General features: G+C 37.5%; 1 protein-coding gene across 5 annotated transcripts in view; it reads left to right on the forward strand.

The window, feature by feature from the left end:
• The window catches only part of CDK14 (cyclin dependent kinase 14), a 217,314-nt gene that overhangs the window by 67,577 nt on the left and 121,958 nt on the right, over window positions 1–27,779 (forward strand). For 4 of the 5 annotated variants that reach the window (XM_080975366.1, XM_080975365.1, XM_080975367.1 and 1 more), the window contains 4 exons: window positions 1,318–1,563; window positions 8,474–8,568; window positions 10,941–11,020; window positions 19,669–19,763. In XM_080975366.1, the coding sequence (XP_080831492.1) occupies window positions 1,318–1,563; window positions 8,474–8,568; window positions 10,941–11,020; window positions 19,669–19,763 (516 nt within the window). Of the gene's footprint in view, window positions 1–1,317; window positions 1,564–4,406; window positions 5,038–8,473; window positions 8,569–10,940; window positions 11,021–19,668; window positions 19,764–27,779 lie in introns of those variants that run through there. The other variant, XM_080975369.1, reaches the window with a different exon arrangement.

The raw sequence follows: 27,779 nt of genomic DNA on the forward strand, positions 1-27,779 counted from the left end.
AGAGTCCCCTCTACTTCTGTGGAGTACTATTTGGAAACTTGAGAGGTTTGGAACAACCACTCTGTGCCTAGCATATTACATTTGAAAAAAGTCTGCTGTCTGAGAACAATTGAAATAAATTGGATTTGAAGTAATAAAATCAGGATATGCACTTTGAGGAATAATGTGCTTTTAGAAAGTGTTTATACCACTAGACTTATACATGAAGGCAACACTTTGAAGTGAATTATCCCAAGGCTAGATAGAGATTCTTTCGTGCTTCAACAACAAAAAATGGTGTTGGCCCACCATTTTGTAGATACTCACTTCCCAATGAAAATAATAATTTTGTGAATAAACTACGGTACATAGTTCATGGCCTTGGGATTGGATCATAACACTTAAGGAGGTAGCAAAATTCATGCTGATTGCTGGAAAAGTAAAGACCTGAGAAATGTTGTGTGTTATTGAACTACTGAATGTTTCCTCCACTGATTCAGGGATAGGGTATGGTTTTACCAATTGGATTTTCCAAGTCTTATAGTAATTCAGCTATATACACATTGTTCTATGAAACAATTATGTAAGGCATGCTACAGTAAGATGACTTAAATTGACATAAGTCAATATGTTTAATTTGGCCTCATCTAATTTTAAACAAAAGGAAATCAATACTTTGCAGCAGATATCAGTGACTGGACAGTAAGACTTAGTGATCTGGCATTTAAGCTGATAAAGTTTACATAAGGCTTTTATCAAGACTTCCAAATCTGTACTTTCCCCTTTAATTATTATTATTAATTTATTTATATTCTGCTGTTTATTTTTATTTAAATACAACAATGTAATTTGTGCCTTTTCACAATAAGTATATTCAATGTTTTAGAATTAATGGCATTTGAATACTTATTATTATTTAATTATAAAACACTAAGGAGTCAAAGTAAATGTTACTTGGTGAAACATGATTAAAGGTGGAAAGAGTGTTCAGAAAGGATTTGCAGGTAAAAGGGAGGATGCTTAATTTCTCCTATGCCCACTCATTCTTGTCAGCATACTTCTTCAGTTTGTACCTTAACTGGGTTCTCTTCTATTATTAGAGTGTAGCTGGAAACCTTTTAGTAATTTATATGGGAGAATTGGAGGGTTGGAGATGGTTAACCATGACCCATCTGCCTGCTGCTTTTTTTGTACCATATGCATCTCATGTCCTATGTTAGTAGTACAACTGGAGCTGGAAACACAGTCTACCCCCACCCTCTGGTAATGCTTTGTTTGGTCGTGAGCAATGGTACCTTATCAAGTTATTTAATACGTATTTTTCCTTTCCTCCCTTAGATATGTGTCACAAAGATGTCTACACGGAATTGCCAAGGAATGGATTCTGTGATCAAGCCCTTGGACACAATTCCAGAAGACAAAAAAGTCAGAGTTCAAAGGACACAGAGCACTTTTGATCCATTTGAAAAGCCAAATAATCAAGTGAAGAGGGTCCATTCAGAGAACAATGCCTGCATTAACTTCAAGACTTCGTCCACTGGGAAAGAATCTCCTAAAATCAGACGACATTCCAGTCCTAGCTCTGTAAGTCCAGACATGCCATATTTATCTCAACTAAATTCTCCATCCAAGTTCCAAATGTTTTGGTGCTTTTAATAGCAATGTCACTTAAAGCGGTATGCTGAGATTGTGTGTATTTTTAAAAGAGCCCTATCTCTCTGCTTTCATTATGTGCAATTTTAGTCTTAGATAAACATGATCCAGATTGGTTCAGTATCATTATATTGTCTTCCATTGAATGAGCTGTGTTCTCAGAAGGTTGTTATCCTTGTTTTACTATCCTCTGAAACTTATGAATTCTATCCGTCTAACATAAAAAGTAAATACTAGGAAACATCTAGTTTGAGGTGTTTCTAGTTAGTTTAGAAGATTAATAGAGATTTTTTATTAAATACTGTATATACCACATTTCAATTTTGTTGGGTGGCGGGCTAGTTTATTTTAAAACTGTGTGCTACCTTTTAATCAGAAATATTTCAGAACAAAATTAAAATTAAAAACTTACTATTCTTATCAGAAGCTGGAAATTTTGTTTGGGGAACACTGGATTGGCAACACTGAACCTTTGTCAAACAGTACATTATGACCGAGCAAACATTTCTCAAATCACAATACTTTGTGAAATCACGAAGCAGACAAAGCTCTCAGAACATGTTATGCTTTCCCCATGTGGTGTATTATCTTTTTAAAGTAGTGATAAATGAAATGTCATCCTTGCTTATGACTGGTGTGCCAGCAGTTGTCCCTGAGGTGTCCTGCCAAATTATTGTGTATGAAAACGACATTTTATTTCCCACTATTGCATAAATCTCTAGTAATGTGACCTTTGAGGTAAAGAATACAAATTCCAGAAAAATGAAAATGGTACCTATTTACTTACAGGTTACTAGTCAGTTAATAACAGAATATTTTCATTTTCTCGCTGAAAGAAAAAAGTGTTTAAGGTTGACTAGTATCACTAGAGACTTTTCAGAGAGTTGTTTCTGAGCCACATTGGATAAAGGTGCCTTCACTCTCTTGCCTAAATAGCCTTTCTGTCTAGAAAAGACATCAATTTACAGGTGTCCTTAGTGTTTATTCCAGACATCACGATGTTACTGTGATATGCAAGATAGCTTGTATTTTGCACACAGTCAAAGCCAAACAGGTGATCCCATGTACTTAACTCTTCAGTTGACCAGCTGTAAAAAAAGGCTTGCATGAATAGAACACAAAAGGTTGAATTTATTTGTCCTTTACTTTCGGATTTTCTTTTTATTGCTGTGAAATTAGTTCTCTTGAGGACACAAGATCTTCAGTATTGATACTGAAATTCTTCTACAGAAGCACTGTGAGCGTGTTTATTGCTCCATGGATAATTTTATATTGAGATTTAATATCCTGTGGACATGTCATATCCCTAGACACAGTTTCAGAACTAGGTATTTTAAGCATAACATTAGCATCCTGTTACTTTATGAAAAATGAATATGAATCTAGGAGCATGTGCAAATATAACCGCTAGAAGTATTTTTTTTCACAACAAAGCATTGTTTTTCCAAACTAGGAGGGGTAAAACCCGTAAGTGGCAACTGCATTCACACAATGGCTTTAAGTAAAACTGATGGAATTTTACTGACTTTTTGTACGCCCAAAGTGATGTGGTAATCTTATTTTTTAAATTCATGTTGAATCATTGAGGGTGGATTTTAATTAGTTTGACTGACAATGCAGTACCAGGAAATTGTATTCTGAATTAATATGTGGGAAGGGAAGTTGGCAGTGTCTCTGTAGGACTAGGATCCCCACCTGCTAGTCATGTATGTAACCAAGAAATGATCTGTATGTTGCACTAGCTATAGAGATGCCAATCCAATCTACCAACGTTCCAATGCTCTTTTTTAGTGCTGTGACAAAAAATTTCCTGCATTTTTTTGACCATTCGCCATTAGTTAATGAGAAAAAAAAATATTATTAATGGGAAGAGAAAGCTTCAGAAAATTATCCAGAAGTTGTCTGGGCCTAAGGATTTCTTCACAGGGAGTCCAACCCTATCCAGAACGGATACTCCCCAACTCCTGGACATGTCAGTCATTCACTCAAATAGTCTTTGACAGTTTTCAGATGTGGGGGGTTATTGTGTTGGTTTTACTAGTCGTAATAGTTTAAGCATGTTATTTTATGTGTGTGTGTGTGTGTGATTGGACAGACTAAAAGTAAATATTTAGGCTTTAAAGGTGGGACTTTGCTGCAAGGGCCTCTGTGCAGGACCAGAAAACCCATTAACAAGACTCATATTTTTATTTGTAATTAAAAGAAATAGTAGTTCGTAATTATTTTGTATTACTTGTTACAGCCTTCTTAGTTGGAAAACTTTATGTATTTGTATTTAACAGTTGTGTCTGTAACCTTGGACACTGACATTTATCTGAGAATTTTGCAGGCAAACTAGGTTTCTTCGACCACTGGGGAAACTGACTAATTTCTCATAAGGCTGTATGGAAAATACTTTAGATGTAGACAAAAGATTAATTGAAGATAAATTAATGGTGCCATTTTTGGAATCTAAGCAGGAATGCCCTCCCCTTGAGCTTTGGAGGCTGCTGAAAGATATCCATGTCAGAAGGCGGAGGGATTCAACATTATTTTCAGTCAGATTCTTTTGTCAAATACATTTTTATTAGTTTTCCAATATTTTCAGTCAGATTCTTGCCTGTGATAGAGAACAGCCTCTGCATGCATGGCTCTTCCCTCTTTCAAATTTGGAACTGTTTTTAAAATATCTTACTGCTAAACAAACAAGCTTTTCCTACCCGCTCATTTTATGATCTCCCTGGCTGTTAAGTTATTTTCTGAAGTGAAAGGTAAAGAGATGGGGCACTTCTTTAAAAGGCTTATTATGTACTCTAATTTTAGAGTAGAAAATAAATAATAGTGTTAGTTGTAGAGATGCACAGGCACTTAAATGTTGCCTTTGTTGACAAAATAAATAGGAGCGGAGGCCCAGATTTTTACAATTGTCCTTCGTGAACTTTACCCAGTGAAGGAAGCCATTTAAAAACATTTATAAATGTTTTTAATGATACGTAAATAAAATTAAATGTGCATTTAAGCTGACACAAGGCACATGTGGGGTTTGGGGTTTGTTTGTTTTTTAATTCATTGTTTTTAAAAAGGCTTTCTGAGGTGGTGTTATTTTACCCTCTTAAGGTGTTCTAATTTGTTCTTTGAAAAGCTTAAAAATACCCCAGAGGCTGTTTCTGAGGTAAAGTGCATAGGTGTGGGGGGAGGGGAGTTTACACACAAGTGTTGTCTCCTTTGTAATGGGAAACACCGCTCATGAATTCTCAGGACATGAAGCCCCCCCTCAGCCCTTCTGTTTCAGAAGAGGTATGTGATTCAAGGGCAGGGGAATCAGCCACCATCTTGAGTTCTGTAGCAGAGGGACCAGATGCCATTTTCAGCGAGGTGTCTGAACCCCCTGTTGGAAAACCTGAGGAATGCAGTAAAGAAATCAGCGTAAGTCTAGAGTACATAAATAAGACCCAGCCCTTTCCTGGTCATTTGAAGCAACTGCTGTTCTTTCGTCCTTTAATTCAAATTACAACCACTCATTCAGAAGCCTTGCATATCCTACAAGCATGGATTGAGATATTGGGGGGGGGGGATAATTTTTGCACCCTCTTCAGCCACCTTTAAAAAAATGAGAGTTGATTAAATATTGCGTGTGTCTCCTTCTGGGTTCTTCTTAGCATTATACAGTGCTTTGTAGAAGGGCTACGTCTTACCAAGTATATTGGGTGCTGAATAATGAATTCCACAGGTCCTTAGGCCTGTTTTCCTATTTATATATATGTACCTGTTTGAAAAAGTTGCATCAGGGAATTTTTTTTGCTGTATTGAATAATGTGCAGATCAAAACAGGGATTGCTTGATAAATAATATATACAAATGGTCAAACATATACAAATGGTCATGGGAATTAAGTAGTTAATTAATCAGTTAACAATTTAAAAAGTTTGAGAAACTTGACTAACTGGTTAACATTTTCAGCTGTCAACTTTTTGATGTATACTAGTGAAAAATTACAAGCAAAGTATTTGGTTGAAAATTAAAATCTGGCTTTCACAGAATTTTCCTTTCACAGTCGCTTTCTAGTGCTCTGGAACAACATTGTTTTTTTCAAACTCTAATACGTGTTTATGAGAAAGGTAGTGAGATACCTTAGTTCATCAATCTGGTGTTTCAGGGCAGCCAATAGTAGAGAAAAAAGCAGAACAGGAGTGGGAGCCATTTCTGCTACTAAATTGTTAGCTCCCATAAAATATTTGAGCAAATAAAGCAGACTTAATTTTCAAATGTATAAACCTCTGATTTATGCCAGTGGAATTTCATGATAAAGATTATTTCAGAATTCTGGACATTTTGGAGCAGTGCTACATTTCCTGAGATTAGTCATCATTGCAAAGCAAAATACACACATAGTGGTATTTGTTGAAATAAATGTGTTTTAAGAAATGTTTGCTAAAATGCCCCTTTGCATGCTATAAAAGTGCTCTTTTTAGAGTTGATCTGCCAGTGAAAATTGATCCTTTAAAAAATGTACTGTGTCCTTCTGGTACAGGCAGCCTAGTCCTCAAAAGCATCTCCTGCCCCATGTGATTCTGTGCCTTAATGGAAAAGAAACCCACTCACTGCATTTGGAAAAATATAATGCTGTTGGGCAAATTCAACATGCTTCATGCATTGCTCATGAATCAGCTTAACTTTTAGCTAGTTATTCTCTTTTTAGAACTTTCAGCTAGTTGAAAGTAGCAATTCTTAATTTACAGGTTAACTCAAATTAATCTAGGGAGTAACCATTGAGGAACCTTGTTATCTTTGGTTCCTATTTAAATCCTGGATTATGAGTACAGGATGAGATCATCATTCTGTAACAAACATTTCTGTTATTAAAACTAAAGGGCTAAATGTCATAAGCCACAAATGACATAGTGACTACCAGGCAACCCTGTGTCTGTTCACAGGGTTGCCATTGGCTCTCAAATCCAGCATTGAGACTCACAGTGTTCAGTAGCTAATTGGCATGTGGAACAGGACCTTAAAGAAAAATATTGAGTACTTTTTTAGTATTCTGTAGCTGTTGCTAACAGTCACTGTATTTCTTAGAACTAGTCTAATATGAGTAATTTCAGTGATAGACAAATAATAAATATTTAGTTGAACAAGCCAGCGTGCTTAGCAATTGGCCAGAGTTATTTGTAAACCAGAATACCTATTTCATATACAGTGCTAAGCCAGGATTATTTGAAATGTATCCCAGGACAGAAAATAATGTAAAATGTACAAAAATCTTATGTTTTTATCTCCTCGAAAGGACATGTAAAGTGAAAGGGATAGTAGGGAGACCCAAAGGCTAATTTTAGATGCATGGGGTGGTGTACTCATCTAGTCAATTAAGAGGAAAAGACAATCATATCAAAAGTCCAATGTTTCATGATGTTTTTCTTTGACAATCGGGAGTTGCTATATTGGTTAAGATTATGTTTTACTTTAAAAGGGTTAGGCCAAGAGGGAGGAGAAGTATGGTTTGAAAATGAAAGCAAGCAGACTAGGAGTTCACCGGCAACCAATGCCCAAGCGCCCACAGAAACCTAGATTTGGCCCTGGTTTTTATGCCCACATCTTTCTAGCCTGGCAAGCAAAATGTATTATTGCAGTAGAAGAACACATTGCAGTCCGTCAAAAGCACTTCAGAAGAGTGTAGAGCAGGGCTGCTAAACCTTAGGAAGGAAATATGGCCTAGGGCAAAGTAGAGTGGCTTGGACCATAGGTTCCCTTCCCCAACTTGTCGAGAAACATTTGAAATAAATGTTTAGAAATCAATCCATGCCCAAAAACTTGGCTTTGATTCTCCGCCCCGTTAAATGTATCAAAGCTTTTTGCAATGTTCTGGTTGCCTTGAGAACGAAGGACTTCATTGTTATATGACAAGGACAGTGATGTTGAATAAGTTCCATCTAAATATGAGCACTCCAGATGATCAATGCCGATTTTAACAGTATCACTGGAGATACTGGAAAGTGTTAGTTCATACAGTATGAAATTTGGATTTGCTGCCTACTGAGCAAGTTTATAGCATTTACATATACATTGCTAAATGGCTTGTGACCCAACTATCCGATGGAATGCTTGTCCCTGTACCAGCTAACCCAGACATAGAGGTCAGCGGAGTGGGCCCTAGTCAGTGATCTTTCAACAGGGATGGGTTTCTGTAGTGGTGCCTGATTGTGGTATTCGCTTCCCCTGGTGGAGTGGTTGGTTTCTTATTTTGTTGGGCTTCTGGCGCCAGATAAAAACACATCTGTCATCAAGACCTTTGGAGGAGCTGATTAGACTACTCAGGGCTGGAGTACAGGGATTATTGTGTCTGCTGGTATGCTTCTGTTTGTTTCCCTTTTTTCACATTTTGGTTTTACTGTTTGAAATGGTTAATTTATTTGTATTTTATAATTGTAAACTGGGACACACCTAGATGAAGAGTGGTTTAGAAGTTCAATGAATAATAAAAAAAATTACTTTGGTTATGCTGTCTAGTGAATAAAGCATGCTCAATTGGACATCTTGGTACAGCTGTTCGTTAATCTCATCTTTACAGAAATTCTGCAACAAATCCAAATTTCATTCTTCTGTATGGGCTAAGTCTTTCTGACAACTCTACTGACATAGGAATACTGTTGAAATAGGCAGTGACCATCTGGAGTGCTGAGTGATATTTAAATGGATATCGTTAGACATTGCCCTTGGTACCTGACAATGTCAGGCATTAAATATCCAAAGTATAATCTCATTAGTTTTGGTAATAACAGTTGTTCTTCATAGGGTTGGCTCAACACAGTTAATGGTAGTGTGTGAGTGCTGAAAATTTTATCTCTCCGTTTCTTTTCTTACTTAGCCAACAAGTCCCAAGTTTGGAAAAGCAGACTCTTATGAAAAACTGGAAAAACTGGGAGAAGGCTCATATGCCACAGTATATAAAGGGAAAAGCAAGTAAGTACATTTTTATCATGTACATTTATGTACTTGTGATGCAGACCAGATGCTTCATAAACAATTCCACTATTTTTAAATAAAATATATTGTGAGGTAGGAGTAGCAGGTAACCATTTTGAATTGTTTTTTAGCTTGAACTTTAATGTGTTTTTAGTATGTAGAGAGAATGAAGAAGAGTATTCGATACAAGCCTCTTCCCATTTCCCATTATTGTTGTGCTAAGTGTAGGATATTACTAAGTGCAGTAATGCCAAATGAGCAATATTGGCAGGCCTGTGACCTACAGTTATGTTTTGGAAGAAAATGCTTTTAGTTTTTTGAACCATTTATATAACACTTTCAGTTCCAGTTGTGTTGTATTGGTTTCTGGCTGCAGCCCATTATTTTTCATAACTAAGAGGTTATACACAAAGTAAATTTTCAAGAGAAAAGCCAATTATTGGAAAAGTTTTATGTTAACATTATTTTATCATAGTGAGGTGTTAGGTGTGCATCTGCCCACGTATATTATGTATATACATATGTGGGCCCATTTCATGCAGCTGTTTGCCCACCCACCGAAAAAGAAGGAAAACTTTGTAAAAAAAAAGTGTCTGCACATGTCCAACTATCGGCACGTAGGGCATGCCTCAGCCTTACTTGGTGTGTGTTCTCATCTGCTTGCTTGAAATGAGACCACATGCTAAATTGCAACATGCCTTTCCAAAGCCTTTCAGACCCATAAAACATAAAGGGAGGAAGCACTGCTCCAGCATGTTTTTTACATATGGCTTCTCTTGTCAGCCTGAAGTCAATAAAGAAACAGCATGGTTCTTTCCTTTTTAAATAAAAGGTTGCAAGTCAGCGTAAGCCTTTCCTCAGCTGAAGCTGGTGGAGTTGGAGAAGTGAAGGTCCTAGACAAGAATATATGGGGACAGAGACTGGTTGTGGGGAAACAGAGGAGGAAGGCCATGGAAGTTAAGGATGAAGAATATGTGTTTCATTTGACAGGAAGCCAGCATTGGGGCCTTTGGGAAAAGCATTGTCTGGTCTGAATTAATAGGGTGATGAAAGCTTTTTGTATCAGAGTTCTAGATAGAAGTAAGAAGACAAGAACAGACAATAGAGGAAAATATTGTAGTAATCAGGGTGGGTGATGTAACATTTCAACTATACACATCTTTTGTCTTGATTATATTAATTAGTCCAAAAGATTATAAGAACTGTTATTCTTCTCAGGTTCTTTCCACTAAAGTGGCCCTACAAACAATGGCTGTTTAATAATTAAATGCTCAAGAGGTACGCATCAAGTAAACTAGTCTGGATGGTGTCTGCTTATTAAACTTCTGTCCCACCCTCCCGATGGAGCCGAGGGTGGCATTCAAGGCAACAAAACAAAGCAATTGAAAATCAAGGAATCTAAAACATTTTTTTAAAAATTAAGAACATCCAAAAACATGGAAAAAACTATTGGGAAATACTGATCAGATTACATTCCAAATAAATGTACAAGCAGATTTTAATAGGCTGTGTAGTTCATTTTCAGCATCTCAAATTATCCTTTATTGGCTGTAAGGAAATACTGTGATAGCCACATCTGCACGTTTCACAAGGCATGAGGGGATTTAGAATTGCATCAGTAGAAACAGCTGGAAAAGCAAAATCATACCACTATTGCTTTTAACTGAATCAGGTTTTTTTCAACCACCTGAAAACCTGATTGAATTCACCCCACATCCCCCAAAGGTATTTTAAAAATCTTAACAAAATTATTAGGTCAGCTCTTAATTCATAATGATAGGTCATATAAATAATAACAAAGGTCAGTCCTCAAGTTATCCATGATCAGTTGAATCTTGAAGCCTCTCTCAAATTACAGCAAAATTGTTCTATCCAAAAAGCTATGGGGAGGTGAATCATATAGCAGAGATACTCAGTGTTGTGAAGTAACCCAAACTTATTTAGAACTTATCAATCACAACTCACAGAAACATTGACAACTAGGGAGCAAGCATGTCAGCACATTTCACCCAAAAGTAACAAAAACTGCTTATAAGGGCACCTGCAAATTTTGCTTCATAATTTTTTTTTTAATGAGGACTAGAGAGACCTACAATTTAAAAAATGAAAGCTCAGAATGTGGGGCGAATGAAGGTCATCAGTTCATTACTCTAACTGTGTAAAGCATTTTATTTTAATGCTATAATTTGGGATAAATACCTGAGATAAAGATTTGATAAGTTGAATATTTCAAGGCTGCTAGTATCTTGATTTTATGGATGGCAGAAGTTGGACCAGAGAAATAGGATGTTCTGTACATAGAAAAACCTATTATTGAAATGTGCTAAACCTAATTTTGTTTGTGTAATGTTTTGTTTGCATTACTCCAGGGTAAATGGAAAGTTGGTGGCGCTAAAGGTGATTAGACTTCAAGAGGAGGAAGGCACTCCGTTTACAGCCATCAGGGAAGGTACACTTGTTTCTTTATTTACTGCTCTTGGTTTTCTCTTCCTCCTTTGTAATTGCAACATACATCTTTTCAGCTTCTTGTTGCTGGAGAACCTTGGGTTTCTCAAATTATATGGTTATGTTTCTTGTAGGAGGAGGATTGCTACTTAAAAACCAAAAGCACCCTGTTGTGTGGGAGTTGACATGAAATAAAACAAATCTGTGCATCTTTATTGCTAGCTTATATAAGAACTGGTATCAGGTGTACATGACAGTATGTATGCATTTGCGGAGGTGCAGAAATGCCAGTGGGAGTTCACATTGTTGGTTAAGAGAACTGCTTGCTGTGAAGTAGCACCCTAACTGAGAATAAATTTAACTTGGCTGCAGTCCATTAATAATAGCTCATATGTTAAGTCACACAAAAGTATTGGAAAATATATAGAAATGCACGTTTCAAGAAGCAACCTCTGAAGTAGTGTGTATTGCTAGTTAGAAGATTAAAATGTGTGTTTAGAGGGTTTTACCATACATGTTCAGGAAATGTGTCTCTAACCATGTCTATAAGATACATCCCTGTGCTTGAGAAGTAAGTCCTTCTAGAACAGGAACGCTTGAGGGAATTTAGCTCAAATGTTGCTTTAGGGTAGGGGTGGGGAACCTTTTTGGTGCCTTTTTGGAGCACTTTGAAGTCCTGATTTTGAGACTGAAAGTACCACGTGTGCCTGAATCAGCAGGCTTCAAGCTCTACCGTCTATCAGCTGTGTAGAGCTGAAGCCTACTTTCTACATGCATTGGATGCATGAGGGTTGTGCACCCAATCCGGTAGGCTTTGGTTCTGCTGCTGAACATTTTGGCACAATAAGCAAATATTGTACCTTAAAAATAGATTTATGTGTTGTGTTCTGAATCAGCAACATTCCTTCTAGGGCTCAATTTTCAGTCTGATTTGCATAGTCAATTTGATAGCTTAATAGAAGTAGTAGTCGTTTTTTGAATAGTAGGGTGCTCCACTAGTAAGCATATGTCTGTAAATTAATATACATTAAAAAGGACTTCATGCTTGGTGGCTTCCAGGACAGACATAATGTTCGGGATGTCAACATTGATTTGGTATTCTTTTTTGACCCAAAGATTAACCCAAAGATTTTTTAATTCTGACCAGCATTTTTTTCTGGTGGAATTCTAATTTGCACACCCCCCCTTTTTATAAAAAACATACATACTTGTGAATAGTCTTGTATAGCATGGGCTGTAAATTGCTTTGAGTTCATGTGGACATACTCCCAAGTAAGTGGATATAAAATATATCCACTTATAAAAATGTATATAGAAATGTAGCCTTAAATGGCTTCAGTAGATATATTTTGTTTTACAACCCTAGAAGTTCAGCCTCTTTAGGGCTTTTGTATACTAAAAGCTAAGTATCAGTATTTGTTTCCCACACTTGTTTTACAAGCTTTCTGACTCTTTCTCGCCAAAGTTCAGACAGCAAAAAGTTGCTGCAGGCTAAATAGTTATAGTTCAAGAAACTTTTCATGTTGTCTGACAAAAAAACCCAACAGCACTTGTAAGCTGAAGCTTTGAGAATAAGAAAAAATTAATGAAAAATTGCCCACTCAGAATTTCAGTGCCATCGTTAGCTTGATGATACAAATCTCATGGAAGAGTGGGGATACTAAAATTATCTTTTTCTTTTTCATCAAAATTTTAATCAGCTTCCTCATACTCTCAGGATTCCTTTCCCAACCTATTTGCCATAACCTCTTCAGAGACAAAATGCAGAATGAAAAAATGCAGTACATGACAATTATCTATGTTCTTGTAAAAATGCTTCTTTCTCAGCCTTAGATAATTCAAAACTGAATTCCACATTGTATAAACTCTGGATAGAAAACACACCAAGCTTAACCTGCAAAGTTCCAAAATACTCCTTCTAAGAACATAAATAGGTAATCACCAGTCAAAGAGGTTCATACATATTAACATGCTAAAAATCTAAACATATTTCCTGGGATACTATAACAGTGTTCAATAGATATATTCTGTCACCAATGCGACACAAATGTCAGTCACAATGAGGATAAATGATGGGGATGCAGATGAAAATAGTTTGTTGAAATTGTATCTGTTACTTAATAGCAATTATTTGTTTCAAAAGGCAGTCACAGCTTAAAATAAGATGGAATTGCATAAAATTAAATATAATTTAGCTATTTTCTGTTTCCCTTTGCTCAAACAAAACTGGTGGGTGTTGCTTTTGCATGGCTTCATAGTTAGGCTTGGAATTACTGCCTTTTTGCTTTTTCCATTAAAATTTTGCATCACTGTATAACTAGATCCAAACATCTATACAGTGGTACCTCGGGTTAAGTACTTAATTCGTTCCGGAGGTCTGTTCTTAACCTGAAACTGTTTTTAACCTGAAGCACCACTTTAGCTAAAGGTGCCTCCTGCTGCTGCTGCACCACCAGAGCACGATTTCTGTTCTCATCCTGAAGCAAAGTTCTTAACCCGAGGTACTATTTCTGGGTTAGCGGAGTCTGTAACCTGAAGCGTATGTAACCTGAGGTACCACTATATATATATATATATATATATATATATATATATATATATAATAATTAAAAATTACCTTACATAACTATTACATAGAGCCTGATTCTTAAAGGGGGCAACACATTAATGGTGTTTATTATTCGCTTATTTAGAGCATTTTTATCCCACTCTTCAACAAAAGGGCTCTCAGAGTGATGTATATACAATGGTACCTTGGGTTACATACGCTTCAGGTTACATACGCTTCATGTTAAGACTCTGCTAACCCAGAAATATTACCTCGGGTTAAGAACTTTGCTTCAGGATGGGAACAGAAATCGTGCTCTGGCGGCGCGGCAGCAGCAGGAGGCCCCCATTAGCTAAAGTGGTGCTTCAGGTTAAGAACAGTTTCACGTTAAGTACGGACCTCCGGAACGCATTAAGTACTTAACCCGAGGTACCAATGTATAATCATTCACAACAAGACCACCCCTGTCCACAGACTCACAATCTAAGTCATGACACAAAAGGGAAAATAGGTTGGGAAGGAAGAGGGAAATAGAAAATTTAGTTGCCAGTTTTTGAAGTAAAAAACTGTACTTCTTATAATAACCATCTGGAATGGAAAATATTCAGGAACTGGAGGAGCTCTAAGGAGTTAGTCTTTCAGTAGAACTGATGGAATAGTCCTGTTCCCATATATCCCATAACTGCAGGCAAATTGAATGGCAACCCCCCTCAAATAATAATATGGTTAATGATAATGATGTTGAAGTACTGGAAGGGATGCAAAACAAACATTGCTCAGGAATTGCCTTTGGCTTGATTTTGGCATATTCAGCCCTTTTGCCTTCTACCCTTCACATGTTATTTGGCATTCAATGTTGCTAAAGTGTAGGTAACCTCCAGAATATAGACTTAGCTATAATAACATAATCCTTATTGAGTGATAACGATTCCTTCAGAAGCACAGAGAAAATTGGTATTCAGCGTAGTTTTACTCAGAGTAGTTTTACTCAATTGCAATTAAGAAGAATAAATTAGTTCCATTAATTTTAGTGGGTCTTCTTGGTTGAATACCACCCAATATGTTAGTGTAATACTGTCTTTGGAATGATTGCATGAACCTGGGTAATCCAAACTTGATGCAAGACTAATTTGTTTCCTCTAACCAAGCTCCTAATTCTTGTTACAGTTCTGTGTGTAATGTGCTGTGACCTTACTGTCAAACTGCATTCATTAAGATGAAGAAGATAAGCTTTTGAAGTTGTATGAGCTTTGATTTGATGATAAGATGTGCAGTGCAAAAGTGGGAAATGCTTTTCTCTAAAAGGACAGCTGGGGTAGAGGGAAAAATTTGGATTTTTGCCAGTCTATCTTTCCATAGTTTCATTACTTTTGCAAGTGAATATTGACTTGGCTATTATTGACAATTGTAACTGCAACATGTGTTTGTGCGGGGGGGGGGGCAAGGGAGAACATGTGAACCTCCCACTTAGAGTGATGTTTAGAATGGAGAAATTGACTTCTTGCCTTTTGCTGTAACTTCTTTATTCCTCTGTTTCCTCTAGCTATCCTAACATCTAATAGCTGAAATTGTACAATATTGAAATAAACAACGACTTATCGTCCTATAGAAACATGCATCTAGATTCTAGACAAACAATAAGGGCATTCATCCCAATGTTAGATTCTTGCATCATATGCTAGAATGCTTGCTCAAAACTCTTTGGGAATTGAATTAAAATGAAGCCATCTGTTTATCTTTACATTTGCTGCAAGAACAAAAACGCCATGTCAGATTAGCATTACATAACAAGTTTGCTAATGGGGTGTACGTGTTTGTGCTGTTTTTAAACTTTGTTAAAAATAATTTATCCAGTAATATTTCATTTTACATAGCGTAGCTGTGCCTATTAAGTTGGTTTCTGTACTGCTTGTGCTTTCCAGTTTATTTCACTCTTGTTTTTTATGTGATGGAAAATATCTGTTTCTTCTACCTGTCAGCTGCAGCAGCTACCTCTGACAGAAAACTCTTGCTAAATCAGCTCATTTATAGCTTCAAAACCTAATGGGTTTGTCTCTTGAATGATTTGTGTTGAAGTTTTTCACTTGGTTTCTGAACCAGAATACCATTGGCTTGTTGTTGTTTTTGATGTAGTGAAGTTAAGAAGTAGAGCAGTGGGTCGTCAGCATATTCCTGACAACATACTCCAAACAGTGGCGTAGTGTGGGGGATGCAGGGGGGCCGGCTGCACCGGGCGCAACATCTGGGGGGGACCCGCTCGCACCTCTCTGCCCCTACTAAAATCCACGGGTTAGGGGGCGCAAATTACTTGCCTTGCCCTGGGTGCTGACAACCCACGCTACGCCACTGACTCCAAAACTCTGACCCTGCTCAGGAGCTTCATGTAGATATTAAACAGCATAGAGGATTAAATCGAACCCAGAGGAATGCAGCATTGAAGTCTCCATGGGGCTGAAGTGCACACCCCAAGCACCACCCTCTGGAAACGATAATCCAAGTAGAAGCAGAATCACTGCAAAGTAGTTCCAGCCACCCCCAACTCTGACAGTCACTCCAGAAGGGTGAAATGGAAGTACTGGTAACCATAGGAGAAAGTGATCCTGTTCTCTTAGGGTTTGCTATACAAGAGGTAAGGGGAAGCAGAATGTAGTCAGACGTGCGCTCTAGACTTGAAGAAGGTTGATTTCAAAAAGCTTAAGGTGCTCCTGGGTGAGATTCCATGGTTAGAAATACTCGAAGAAAAAGGAGTCCGAGTTGGATGGGAATTTCTTAAAGGTGAAATATTTAAGGCACAAATGCAGACAATTCCAACAAGAAAGACCTCTAGTATGAGAGTTCCCTTAGCCTAAGAATTGATATGTCCCTGATTGAAATGTCCTGTCCATGATGGACTCAACTAGGTAGCCCTTGGCAAGCCTCTGTCTGATAGGTTCACCCCATCCCCAACTGCAATGTGGATATAATAATACTGACTTGCTTGACTATATGGAATACAGATTGCACAATAATATGCTTAGAATACCGTATTTTTCTCTCTATAATACGCAGATTTTTTCTCCTAAAAAGGAAGGGGAAATGTCTGTGCGTGTTATTGAGCGAATGTGTGGTCCCTGGAGCCGAATGGCACGAGTGGAGGCAAAAATCAGGCAAAAATCAAATCGTGTCTCGGAGAAGGGAAACCTGAAAAGAGGAAGCGGCTGCTTTCCTGCATTCTGCCTTCAGGGTCTTACTGCCCACCCTCTCTGTTTCGTTGCTGTGTTTGCTCAAACGGAACAAAGAGCAGGGAAAGCCCCTCCCCTCCAGGCAAGCAGAGGGGAAAGCAGAGCGTCCTTCCTTCTAATTCCTCTCCATGTTCCGGAGGGAACAATGTTTGTGAAGGGAAGACAGATTACAGGTTCAGCTTAAAATTCTGATTTGACTTCCTGCTTTTGTTTTTGAGGACACACAGCATTCAAATATGCTTTCTTCCATTTAAAAGGATGAAATCCTTAAACAGTGTTTTGCCTGTAAATTCATGCGATCTGGAAGATTACAGTGTCTGTACCTCTTAAGGGATGGCACAGCTTAGGTTTCGCTGCTAAATAGTTCTTAATGCAGTTAAAATGCTTTCTTCTATCAAGGCAATTAAAAAAAATATATATCAGGCAGCCGGAAAACATGCAGGTGGGAGAGAGAGAGAGCACGAACTGGCTGGCTTGAGTGGGTGGGGGAAAACTTTTGCCTTCCTTTCCTCCCTCCCGTTATACCCCTCGCCTGCATTCTTAGCCAGCTGCTTCTCTGCACACCCCTCTCATGCTCCTTGTCCCTTCTGTGTTTTTCCTTCCCTCCCCACTTAAAATGTGGTTACAAAGCATGGATCCACATGGATCCTCAGGATCTTTGCATTGGGTCACCCCAAATTCATCATCAGATCACATAGCATGTCCATGGCTACAGCCTGCACCAAAAAAAATCATGCACCCACTGTTGCCTGGGGCTGCAATGGTGCAAAAACGTGGTTACAAAGCATGGCTCTACATGGATCCTCAGGATCTTTGCATTGGGTCACCCCAAATTCACCATCAGATCACATAGCATGTCCATGGCTACAGCCTGCACCAAAAAAATCACGCACCCACTGTTGCCTGGGGCTGCAATGGTGCAAAAACATGGTTACAAAGCATGGATCCATAGGGATTCTCAGGATTTTTGCATTGGGTCACCCCAAATTCACAATCAGATCACATGTCTGTGGCCGCAGCATGAAGCACAAAAATGATTCATCCACCGTTTCATTCAGAATGTTTCTTCCCTTGTTTTCCTCCTCTAAAAACGATGTGCATTTTATGGTCAGGTGCGTGTTATAGAGCGAAAAATACGGTAATTTGAAGCACTATATAAATGCTTCATTTGAATTTGTATTGATGTTGGGTTCTTTTTATAGTTGTAATCTTTTGTGTATGGCTGGCACTGAGTTTATATGGTGGAGGGTTTCCAGTAACTAATATACCGGTAGATACATAAAGTGATGAGGACAGATAATAAAAGATCAGGGGAAAGAAAGCCAGTAGACAGGCATCAGAGTGTGGTGTGCTCAGTGTGTTTAAGTTTTAATGACCTGTTTGAGGTTTTAGAGAGAAAATAACGATCACCAAGAAGAGGTAAGGGCCTGAGGTGATACTTTAACAGTGAAGAATAGAAAACTCATAAATAGGAAAGCATGCAGTTATGTTAAGCCTGTTGCCTGCTTTCTATTGAACATTTACTGGATTGATTTTATTGTACATCATTAGACATACAGTTTGAAGTGGGGTGTGCATGTGTGCGTGCATGTATGTATATGTATGGTTGGCATCCGTCTGTATCAGCAGACAATGGAAGACTGTGCCTTTGAGGGTGAAGTCAAACCGCTAGAGAGTTACAGCTCCTGCTGTGGCTGTAGAGACTGATATGGGAGAGGCATGTTTTGTTGTATCAAAGGCAGATGAAGACATCTGGTTGTGCTGATGTGTGTGTGTTTCATAAACACACACACACACCTCTCACTTCAAACTATATTATTAATCCATCCCTCAGTGTGAGACCTCCTGGAAATAATATATAGGAACATAGGAAGCTCCCTTAGACCATTGGCTCAGCTAGCTCAGTATCTGCTGCACTGACTGGCATACGAAAGCAGCAAAAGCATTTCCCCCCTTCCCCTTCCCCTTCCCCTTCCCCTTTATATAGCTGTTGTTTCTATCTTGTAATGTAAACATCGCTCTAGAAATTTTGACTTAAAGGATGGCCCTATCTTGAGCTAGGGGACAAAGTATATAAAAGAACAAGAACCAGAAACGTATTACTTGGATATGACTGTACAGTTGCACATTATTGTCTTTGGATATACATTTATATTATGAGGGATGTTGTTCGTTTTCTGATGTATGTGTGAGTTGACAAGTTACCACTGGCATTTTGGCTTCTGTAGTGACACATGGCTTGTCATGTCACATTGGTTAAATATACCATATCTTAGGAATATTAAATGTGCACATTAAATATGCATTACAGTGTGAGCATTAAATATAGATTACAGAGAAAAATAAAATATGTGCAAAACCTTTTACAGGTTTAATAGGAAAAGGTTTTTCTGTTACTTTTCCACAGACTTAATATAATTTTTATATGAAGTGACTGATTTGGATAATCCAGTGTTAAAACACTTAATAAAGTACTTGCATTATTAAGGGTTAATGTAGCAAACTGAATCAACTGATGGTATGCAGGGCAGATAATATTACATTAACATATTAAACATGTTCTAATAATACACATTAATTTATTTGAAAAAATTATTCACACAGGAGAAAAAAGTTAGAAAGAACAACATTTTCCTTTTTTTATACTTTACTCATGGGGTAGGGGGGAAGGTGAAATGCAGTGAACTCTATAATTCTGTGTGGGTTCAGGTGAAATAAGTATAGGTTGTATGTGGAGACAGATTATGCGTCATTCAGAGCACCTACAAAATATTACTAGTATTGAAATCATTTTTGGGTGACTTTATTGGTTAACTATATTTTCCTTTAATTGTTAACTATGGTTAACTATATTTTCCTTTAATTGTGCCTTTTTTCTTTCAGCTTCTCTTTTGAAGGGCCTAAAACATTCTAATATTGTGCTGCTTCATGATATTATTCACACAAAGGAGACATTGACACTGGTATTTGAGTTTGTGGTAAGTTAACATTTTTATGTACTGTGATCTAAACCAGGGCCTCAAAAAGCAAAATGGGTGCCATTTATTTAAAAAATACCCAGATTATTTAAATAATAGTTCCTTGCTGCCCATCGAGAGAGACTAGAATGTAATCTAGTGCGCTGAGTCGGGAAACCTGTGAGCCTGTCTAAATCTTGCTCCCAGTCCATCATTAAGTTTGGTTGGCTAGGATGTGGACCAGACCTTTTTAAGATCTAATTTTCAGTTCAATTGGATAAAATAGACAGAAATAGTATAATGGACAAAAATTCAAAGATGAAAAACAAAACTATAAAATAGGCACATAAAGTGAGTAGTTGCATATGACTTAAAATAACGAAGTTCATACTTACTAACTTTATCAGATTATCAAGTATAGTTCCAGATTTGCCAGGCTTGTGTTGAGTTGTCTTGAAAATGATACTTGCTATTGCTTTTGATTGTCTGCAAACATTGTATACATGAATATCGCTTCAGTGTATGTTATGAATTGTGTTAGGGCCCATGAGAAGCCAAAAGGCAGGATGTAAATATTTTAAGTAAACTGTTACAGAAGTATTGACAGTAGCAGACACTATTGTAATGTTATTGATTCTTCAGTAATTTTTGATAAGTGATAGCCTGCCAAATGATCATAGACCATTTTTATTTGAGCTTATCGGGCTCATGGCTATTGTAAGACTTAAAAGGGAATGGGAGGGAAGCAGTATACAGGATTAAATTCTCCCCAAGTGACTTTTGTTTCACCTGGCAGTTTGTATTTTAATAAGCAGTGTCAGAAAAAGTCTGAGGAATGTAATTTATACTTCATAGCATATACTCTCTAACTTGCATTTCAGCTATTAATTAAAACTTCAATTTGCACAATGTAATGATCTAATTTTGTGTGGAAAATTGCTTTGTGAAGTCTTGGATCTGAACTTCTAATTAATCATTCTGCGTTTTCCTAAGACAAACATATGGTATTTGTGTAGAACCACTTCAGCATTTAACTGGTGTATTGTAGAATGTACAGTCACAATTAACCCCAAATTTCCACAAATTGAGTTCAGGATATTATAAGAAGCAAATGAATCTCAAATAGGGTTGGTTTCTAGATAGTATGTTATGAAAAGTCCATTTACCTTGCCTATTTACATATAAATGATACATTTTAATAATACGGTTATTTCTCTGTAAAACAACTGGTGCAGAACAGTTGCAAGAATGACACTGGAGACATTGACATAGCTAAATGCTTTTGTCTAATGTATAAATAAATGGGAATTTTACTGTTATTTAATTTCAAACTGAGTAACCAATGACAAGTCATAGCTCTTAATCTTATGTAACAGTAAACACACTTTGCATAACTTTTAAATGAATAAAATGTCTTGCCGTATGTCACTGTATATCTATTGGACAGCCAAAAAGTAATAATAATTGCATAATTATCCATTGGTGCAATGTAAATGCAAATGCCTCTTGCTGGCTTCCATCCTGTGCTTATGTTTTGCTGGTAGAACAGTGAGCCTTCATTTTCTCTAGAAAAGTACATACACTGGAAGCCCTGGGTAGGCAGAAGGATGAAGAGGCAACATTTCTTTGAGACAGGAGCATTCAAAAAAGCATTTCCTGTAGCAAAGACATGTTCATGGCTACAACATCCCTTTGCATATGGCCTTTCTGCCTGTAATCAAAGGGAGACAAGCTGAGATATACCAGAGAAAATTGATGCCTCTTTTTCTCCTTTACTGATTTCTCTTCCCTGATTTTTGGCCTCCCTGAACTATCCTTTAGCTGGAAAACTGTAGTGACAAATAAAAAAGAAATGTAAAATTTCCCTATATGCTGATATAACTTATGCGAGGAATCAAACAAAAAACCCTGACTATATCTCCCCATCCTCTATAAAACTCTTTTGAATTATAGTACTTAAAATGTTTTAGCCAGGATCCTGAACAAAGAGGATCTACTTAAATCTCACTGAAGACAATGGGCTAGTTTGCATGTTGGCATTATGAGTTACTTTTGGGTTTACATGTTACCCATTCCCCATTCTCTTGTGCTGTCACTGACTTCTGATTTTATGACAAATCACAGTTTGCTCTTGGACCTGGGCAAGACAAATTATAGTTTTTGTAAATTAGCCTTGTAAGAAAGGCCACAAATACTAGGAAAACAATAAAATAGGATGGAGTAGAAATAAAGGAAATTATTTATTGTACAAAGCATTTTGGACTACTCTGGTCTTTTATCAGGGAAAGCTGCAGTTTAAAAATATATATAATTACAAAACTGAATATTATATAAACTCTTCATAAAACAATACATTAACACCATGAAGCATTCCAAAAGCAAGTTTAGAAAAAATACACCTGCCAAATAAAAGTATGAATGTTTAAACATTTTTAAGTTCTCATGGATTAATATTTTGAAAATGTAATAAATACTTGTATATACAAGTTACGAAGATGGGTTACTTAGTTAGATAGATAGAAGTTCAGTATTTTGTGGTACCATCTCCTCTTTCATTGTACTATACCAACAACTGAAACCAGATTTATCTTTCAACCCATCCTGTTTTCAAATAGCTGTGTCTTAAGATTAGGTCTTAGAAGACACACAAAAACAGTGTGTTGCTTTGAATCATTTGGAGAGGCAGTCCTTAGATAATTTGGCAAAGAATACAATTGCTACTAAACCGGCAGACAAAGTTGGGGCCATCGTGCTGGCATTTTGGATTATAAAAAAGCAGTGATAAGGATACAAATATTACAGTTCACATGATAAGAATCCTGTTCACAATATACAATGAGAAATTAGATTTCTGTTGGAAGAAGGTTTTGCCTTAGGTTATTTAATTCAGAGAGAACACGATGATTCTCTGTAGAACAAGGACTCCCTACACTGCACCGTTCTATATACTTCTTAATACCTACTGCACAGGAGATCTGTAGTTTCAGGATGTAATTCAATTTTAGAACCACTTTCTAAGAAAGAAAGATTCTTTTTGGCTCCTTTTGTGGTCCAGTTGAAATCCTATATTAGAGATTTCATGGATTTAATAATAAACTTGGAAATTTAATCAACTCAAATTATCTGTTAGTGACTTTGGATGTGTTGTAAATAAAAATATGCCCTTTTCCCTTATGGGGTATCCAAGAGCCCATATAGAGTCCTTACATAGGTTCCCTATTGGTAGGAGAAAATAACAGAGGCCAACCAGAGAATATTGAGAAGCAAAGCAGCTAGTAAGCTTGATCTTTATTGAGCTGTTGCAACAGGGTACTCCCCTCAAACGCAGGAGAGGAGGAGGACCCCCAAAAATGCTATGCAAGGGCTTATAAAGACTTTTTAAATTCCCATCCTCTAGATCAAGACCACCCCCAGAAACATTATGCATTCATCACAGAAGGGGTGTAACCTAAGGCGGTCTAAAACAGAACATTTGCATGTTGTTTTCTCCTGTCTCTTTGTTTATTTCCTGTCTGGCAGGTTACTTGATTGGATTTCTTGGGGAGCCTTGGCAGTCTTTTGTAATGATAAGGCTCACACCCTTATTCAAACACAGATTAAGACAGGATTTGTGAAGGAAGAGACAATGGGGAGGCTTTTCCATTTTTACCATGCAGAGAAACATTTGCTCAGTTTAGGAATCAAAATGGTTCCAGGTTGGCTTTCCTGTGCTGATCTATGTACGTGTGGTTATGAACGTTGCCATATATCTAAAACCATAAAATTCCTATCACAGATGTTTGCTGCAATGTAATGAGGATGAGGATGATTTTATTGTTTATATGCCACTCACCTGACTGGGTTGCCACAGCCACTATGGGCGGCTTCCAACAAATTATAAAACCACAGTAAAACACCAAATATTAAAAACTTCCCTATATAGGGCTGTCTTCAGATGTCTTCTAAAAGTTTATTTCCTTGACATCTGATGGAAGGGCGTTCCACAGAGCGAGCGTGACTAATGAGAATGATCTCAGAGCTGGATCTCAGTGTCTGGGCTGAACATTTGGGGTGGAAACATTCCTTCAGATACACAGTTTTACCAAAAGAGAAAGCAATGTAGAGCAAGTTTTAGATTTGCAAGAAAATAAATTTACTACCCCATTATATTGTAGCCCTTACAGAATTAGTTTTCTCTAGAAATTACTTGCCTTCCATCAGAAATATTACTGGCAGGAGTCAGGCACATACCCAGTTCGAAAGGTTGACCCAGGGGTGGGTGGGTGTGCAAAAATCACACCTCTCCACTCTGACTCTGAGTGGCTATTAGCCCGTCTGCACATGCCCCAGACCACCCCTCCACACAGTGGAGGTTGAGGCACGCCGGCTCCTCGGGGTTCCTCAGCAGACGAATCCAGTTGCTGGCATGGGCCATGACAGCAGCCTGCAGGTGCCCCTCCCCAGTCTGCCAGCGGCACTATTAGAAGTGTGAGTTCTCCACCCACCAGCTGGGCTCTGAGGTAAGAAAGACTGAGAGAGTGGGTAAAAGTTGCAAGAGGAGGAAAAAGGAAGGAAGGGGAGGAAGGAGGCAGAAGGGAAAGCAGCGAGCGGAGGGAGGGAAGAAGACAGGCAGGCAGACGGATTGACAGAGGAGAAAGAGAACGAGGGCTTCCAATGGCCATGGTGGAAGTCACTGGCAGAGTGTGAAAGGCAACAAAAAGCAAGTTTCTGGTCTCTCCTGGCTTTGGAGGTGCTGATACATCTCCTTGCCAAGGGTGCAAGGAAACCTAGGTGCACCTCTGCAAGGATTAGGCCTAGGGCTGTCCATTGCATCAGAACTGGCTAATATGTAAGTGGGACAATTGAGAAAAATAAGGAAGTGGGCTTAGAGGGGTACACTACAGTACAGAAACTAGGTTTTTTATATCACCTTTTTCATACCTCAGAAGTATACCTTGTAAAAAGATTTGACAAGTTTTTCAGAATTGGTAGCATAAGGCAATGTAAGCAGGGATGATGTAGTGATATTTTGAGCTTCAACATCTACCCACGGGCGGGGTAGAAAGGCATGAAAGTAAGATGATAAATATGGAATTCCCCACTCTCCCATTTTAGATGATAAGAATGAAGCAGTGATCTGGCACTTTCGGCTTGAAAAACTAGTTTGTTAAAAAGCTGTTACCAGGAGGCAAGCATTTTTCATAGGATCGAAAGAGGAAGGACCTGAAAGAGAAACAGGAGTCTCATTCTAAATGAGATAAGTAGACTAGTTCTATGTGCAGTGTTACTATAGGACAATCTGAGGATGGAGTTAGCTTAAAGTGTGTTAGTTTTGGAATCAACCCAGGGACTTTCAGCAATATGAGGCAATGCAGTTATACAAAGAATAATTTTCGCACCAGTTGTGGCATAGTTGTACTATACATGTATAAGAATCATAGAATTGTAGAGGGTCATCTAGTTCAACCTCCTGCAATGCAGAAATCTCAAGTAAAGCATCCATAACAGATGGCCATCCAACCTCTGCATGGAATCACAGAAATATATGAAGTGGGGGATATGGAAGGAATGGAATGGCAAACTTTAGTGTCACTTTTCTGCATGGAATAGTTTAGGCATTTTGGTCAGCACGAAGTCAGACATGCCCTTAATGGCTCTGTCACTTGATTTAATATCCTATTCTAGTGGGACTGAAGCTAACAGGCAACATAGCAAGATGGACTTGCCCCAGACTGGATGCTGCTACAATTCTATGTGCAAATGTTTTATGTGATATTTTGGCTATATATAGTTAAAAGGATCTGGGTAGAAGTATCATAATGCAAACAGATGGCTCAATGTTCATTCATTTATCAGTGTCATTATTTGATGGATGAGAATGCCATTCTCTTATTGTCCATATAATGGCAAAGATTCAGATAAGAGAATGATTGTCTCTTCTTGAACTTAATTCTGTTTTGGGGCTATTTGTTGGGAAAGGGGATATCCTTGTGCCCCTGAAACATGAAAATTTGAGACAGAAATCTGTCATCATTATGGGAAACTTTACAGGCCAAGGCCTTTCATTCTCTCTCTGGCTGTCTAACCCATTCCATTATAAAATACAGACTAGAGAACATCAGAGATAAAACATTTTATCTCCCCCTTCCCACCCATTACTCTTGGCTTCCTGAGTTAAAATAACATTTCTGTTCATCTTCTGTATGGAGGGATAGCAAAAATTATAGGAATTATCCTTCATTTTCAGAGAATTATGTGGTTGGTCATGATTAAGGGCAGCAAGGAAGCTGATAGGGCCAACCAAAGCTTCCTAGGATAGAGGTTACATCCACAATGAAAGGATGTTCAAAGAGTAGTGTTGACATTCAGGCCTCTAAACCTAGCTGTAACCGTTTCTGAGGACAACCTGCTATCTTCTCAGTAGTGCTCCACATTCACAAATTGCTAAATTTCTTAGGGTCTTATTGTGCATGACTCTTAAAAAGTAGGACTGGCTATGGTCAGTGCCTGAATGGGACTTGAGCTCAGCCTTGAGCTGAGGTGATGAAAGAAAGGTGAAATGCAACTATAACAAATAACTTAGCATTTTGTGTTCCTTGCTTCTGTAATTTAAAGGCAAACTTCATTAGCTAGAATTATTTTAAAAGCTTTAAAATGTTTCATATTTTGCATTCATATAAATGGTACAAGTAGATAACACTGATGTTCTTGTAAAAGAGTGGAAAGGTCAGTACCAAAATGCATAAATATTGACTAAGACTTCAATCACATGCACATTTTGAGGAGAATAAGCACCCTTGAATTCAGAAAGACTTGACTTGTTAAACAAATTTACTATAAGTTTCTATAACTATTGTGTCATTCAAATGTGTACATTTCCAAGTACATAAAAGTAATAGATAAAACAAGAAAACAATCTTTAAAAAGCAAGAAAATGATGGTTATGAATGACAATTTTAAGGGTAAGAATGGAATGCTTTTTAAAAAACGCTGTGGAATTAACATATTTAGTAGAATAAGGAATGCAAGGGACTTTCACACTGACATACTTGTGAACTTTGGACAGGTTTATACATGATGCTAAATTATAATTTAGGATTACAAGAATGAACTAATTGTATAAATACAATAATTTGGATGCTTATTTCTAGCGAATAAAATCTAAAATCTAAGTGTTTACTGAGTGATCATTTTAATACTATGATGAAGCCATATCACATCAGGGCTGAGCCAAAATTGATTTCAATCCATGCAAGGATGATGCTAAAATGTTACTGGTTAATTTAAAACACCATAATTGGATACTTTAATATTTTATGTAAATTTTAATTATTACTTTAAATTGCAATTTATTTCATAAATGAGAATGACTACAAATAATCCTAAAAATGTTGGATTCTGTCTTGTTATATTTTTACTTAGAGTAACTTCTTTGTAGAGTATGGTTGCATGCAATTGTTGCAAACATGTTACTTCAGCTATATCTTTTATTGTTCTTTGCATTGTATTGTCTGCTTAAGAATTTCTTAGTGACAATAGGGAAACTATTCTTGTCAGAAGAACCTCCGGAGCATAACTAATGTGTGCAATCTCTTTAGCAGAAAAGAATGGCTTGCAACAGTCTTGCTGCCTCAGTGAAACAATACATTCTGTCTGCTGCATGATGTCATTGCCAGAAGCTAAATAGTACAGTTTTTGTTTTAATGGAAGAGCTCTTTCACATTGCTGGTTTGACATGATGGGAATGTGGTTGGAAATGCTTCCTGTTCATTCACAGGCCCCAGGCTGTCCATGCATTTCAGCTTCAGAAATGACAGCTGAAACCAATTAGGTACAACTATGGGACAGCTAAGTCACATGTAGATTTATCATTGCTGCGAAAGAGAGGAGGAGTGAAGAATATTTCATTGAAAACATAAGTGGCTAATTAATAGTGAATGATTACTGAGTAAGAAGGAGGCTGGGTATGAGCTCCTTTTGTGAGATTTGTCCCTGAAGTAATGAAATCTAGCTATCTATATATCCAAATATCTCTCCCTCTCCCCTGCCCCTCTTTCT

This window comes from Podarcis pityusensis (assembly GCF_964106645.2).
Source record: "Podarcis pityusensis genome assembly, chromosome: 12".
Lineage (NCBI taxonomy): Eukaryota > Metazoa > Chordata > Lepidosauria > Squamata > Lacertidae > Podarcis > Podarcis pityusensis.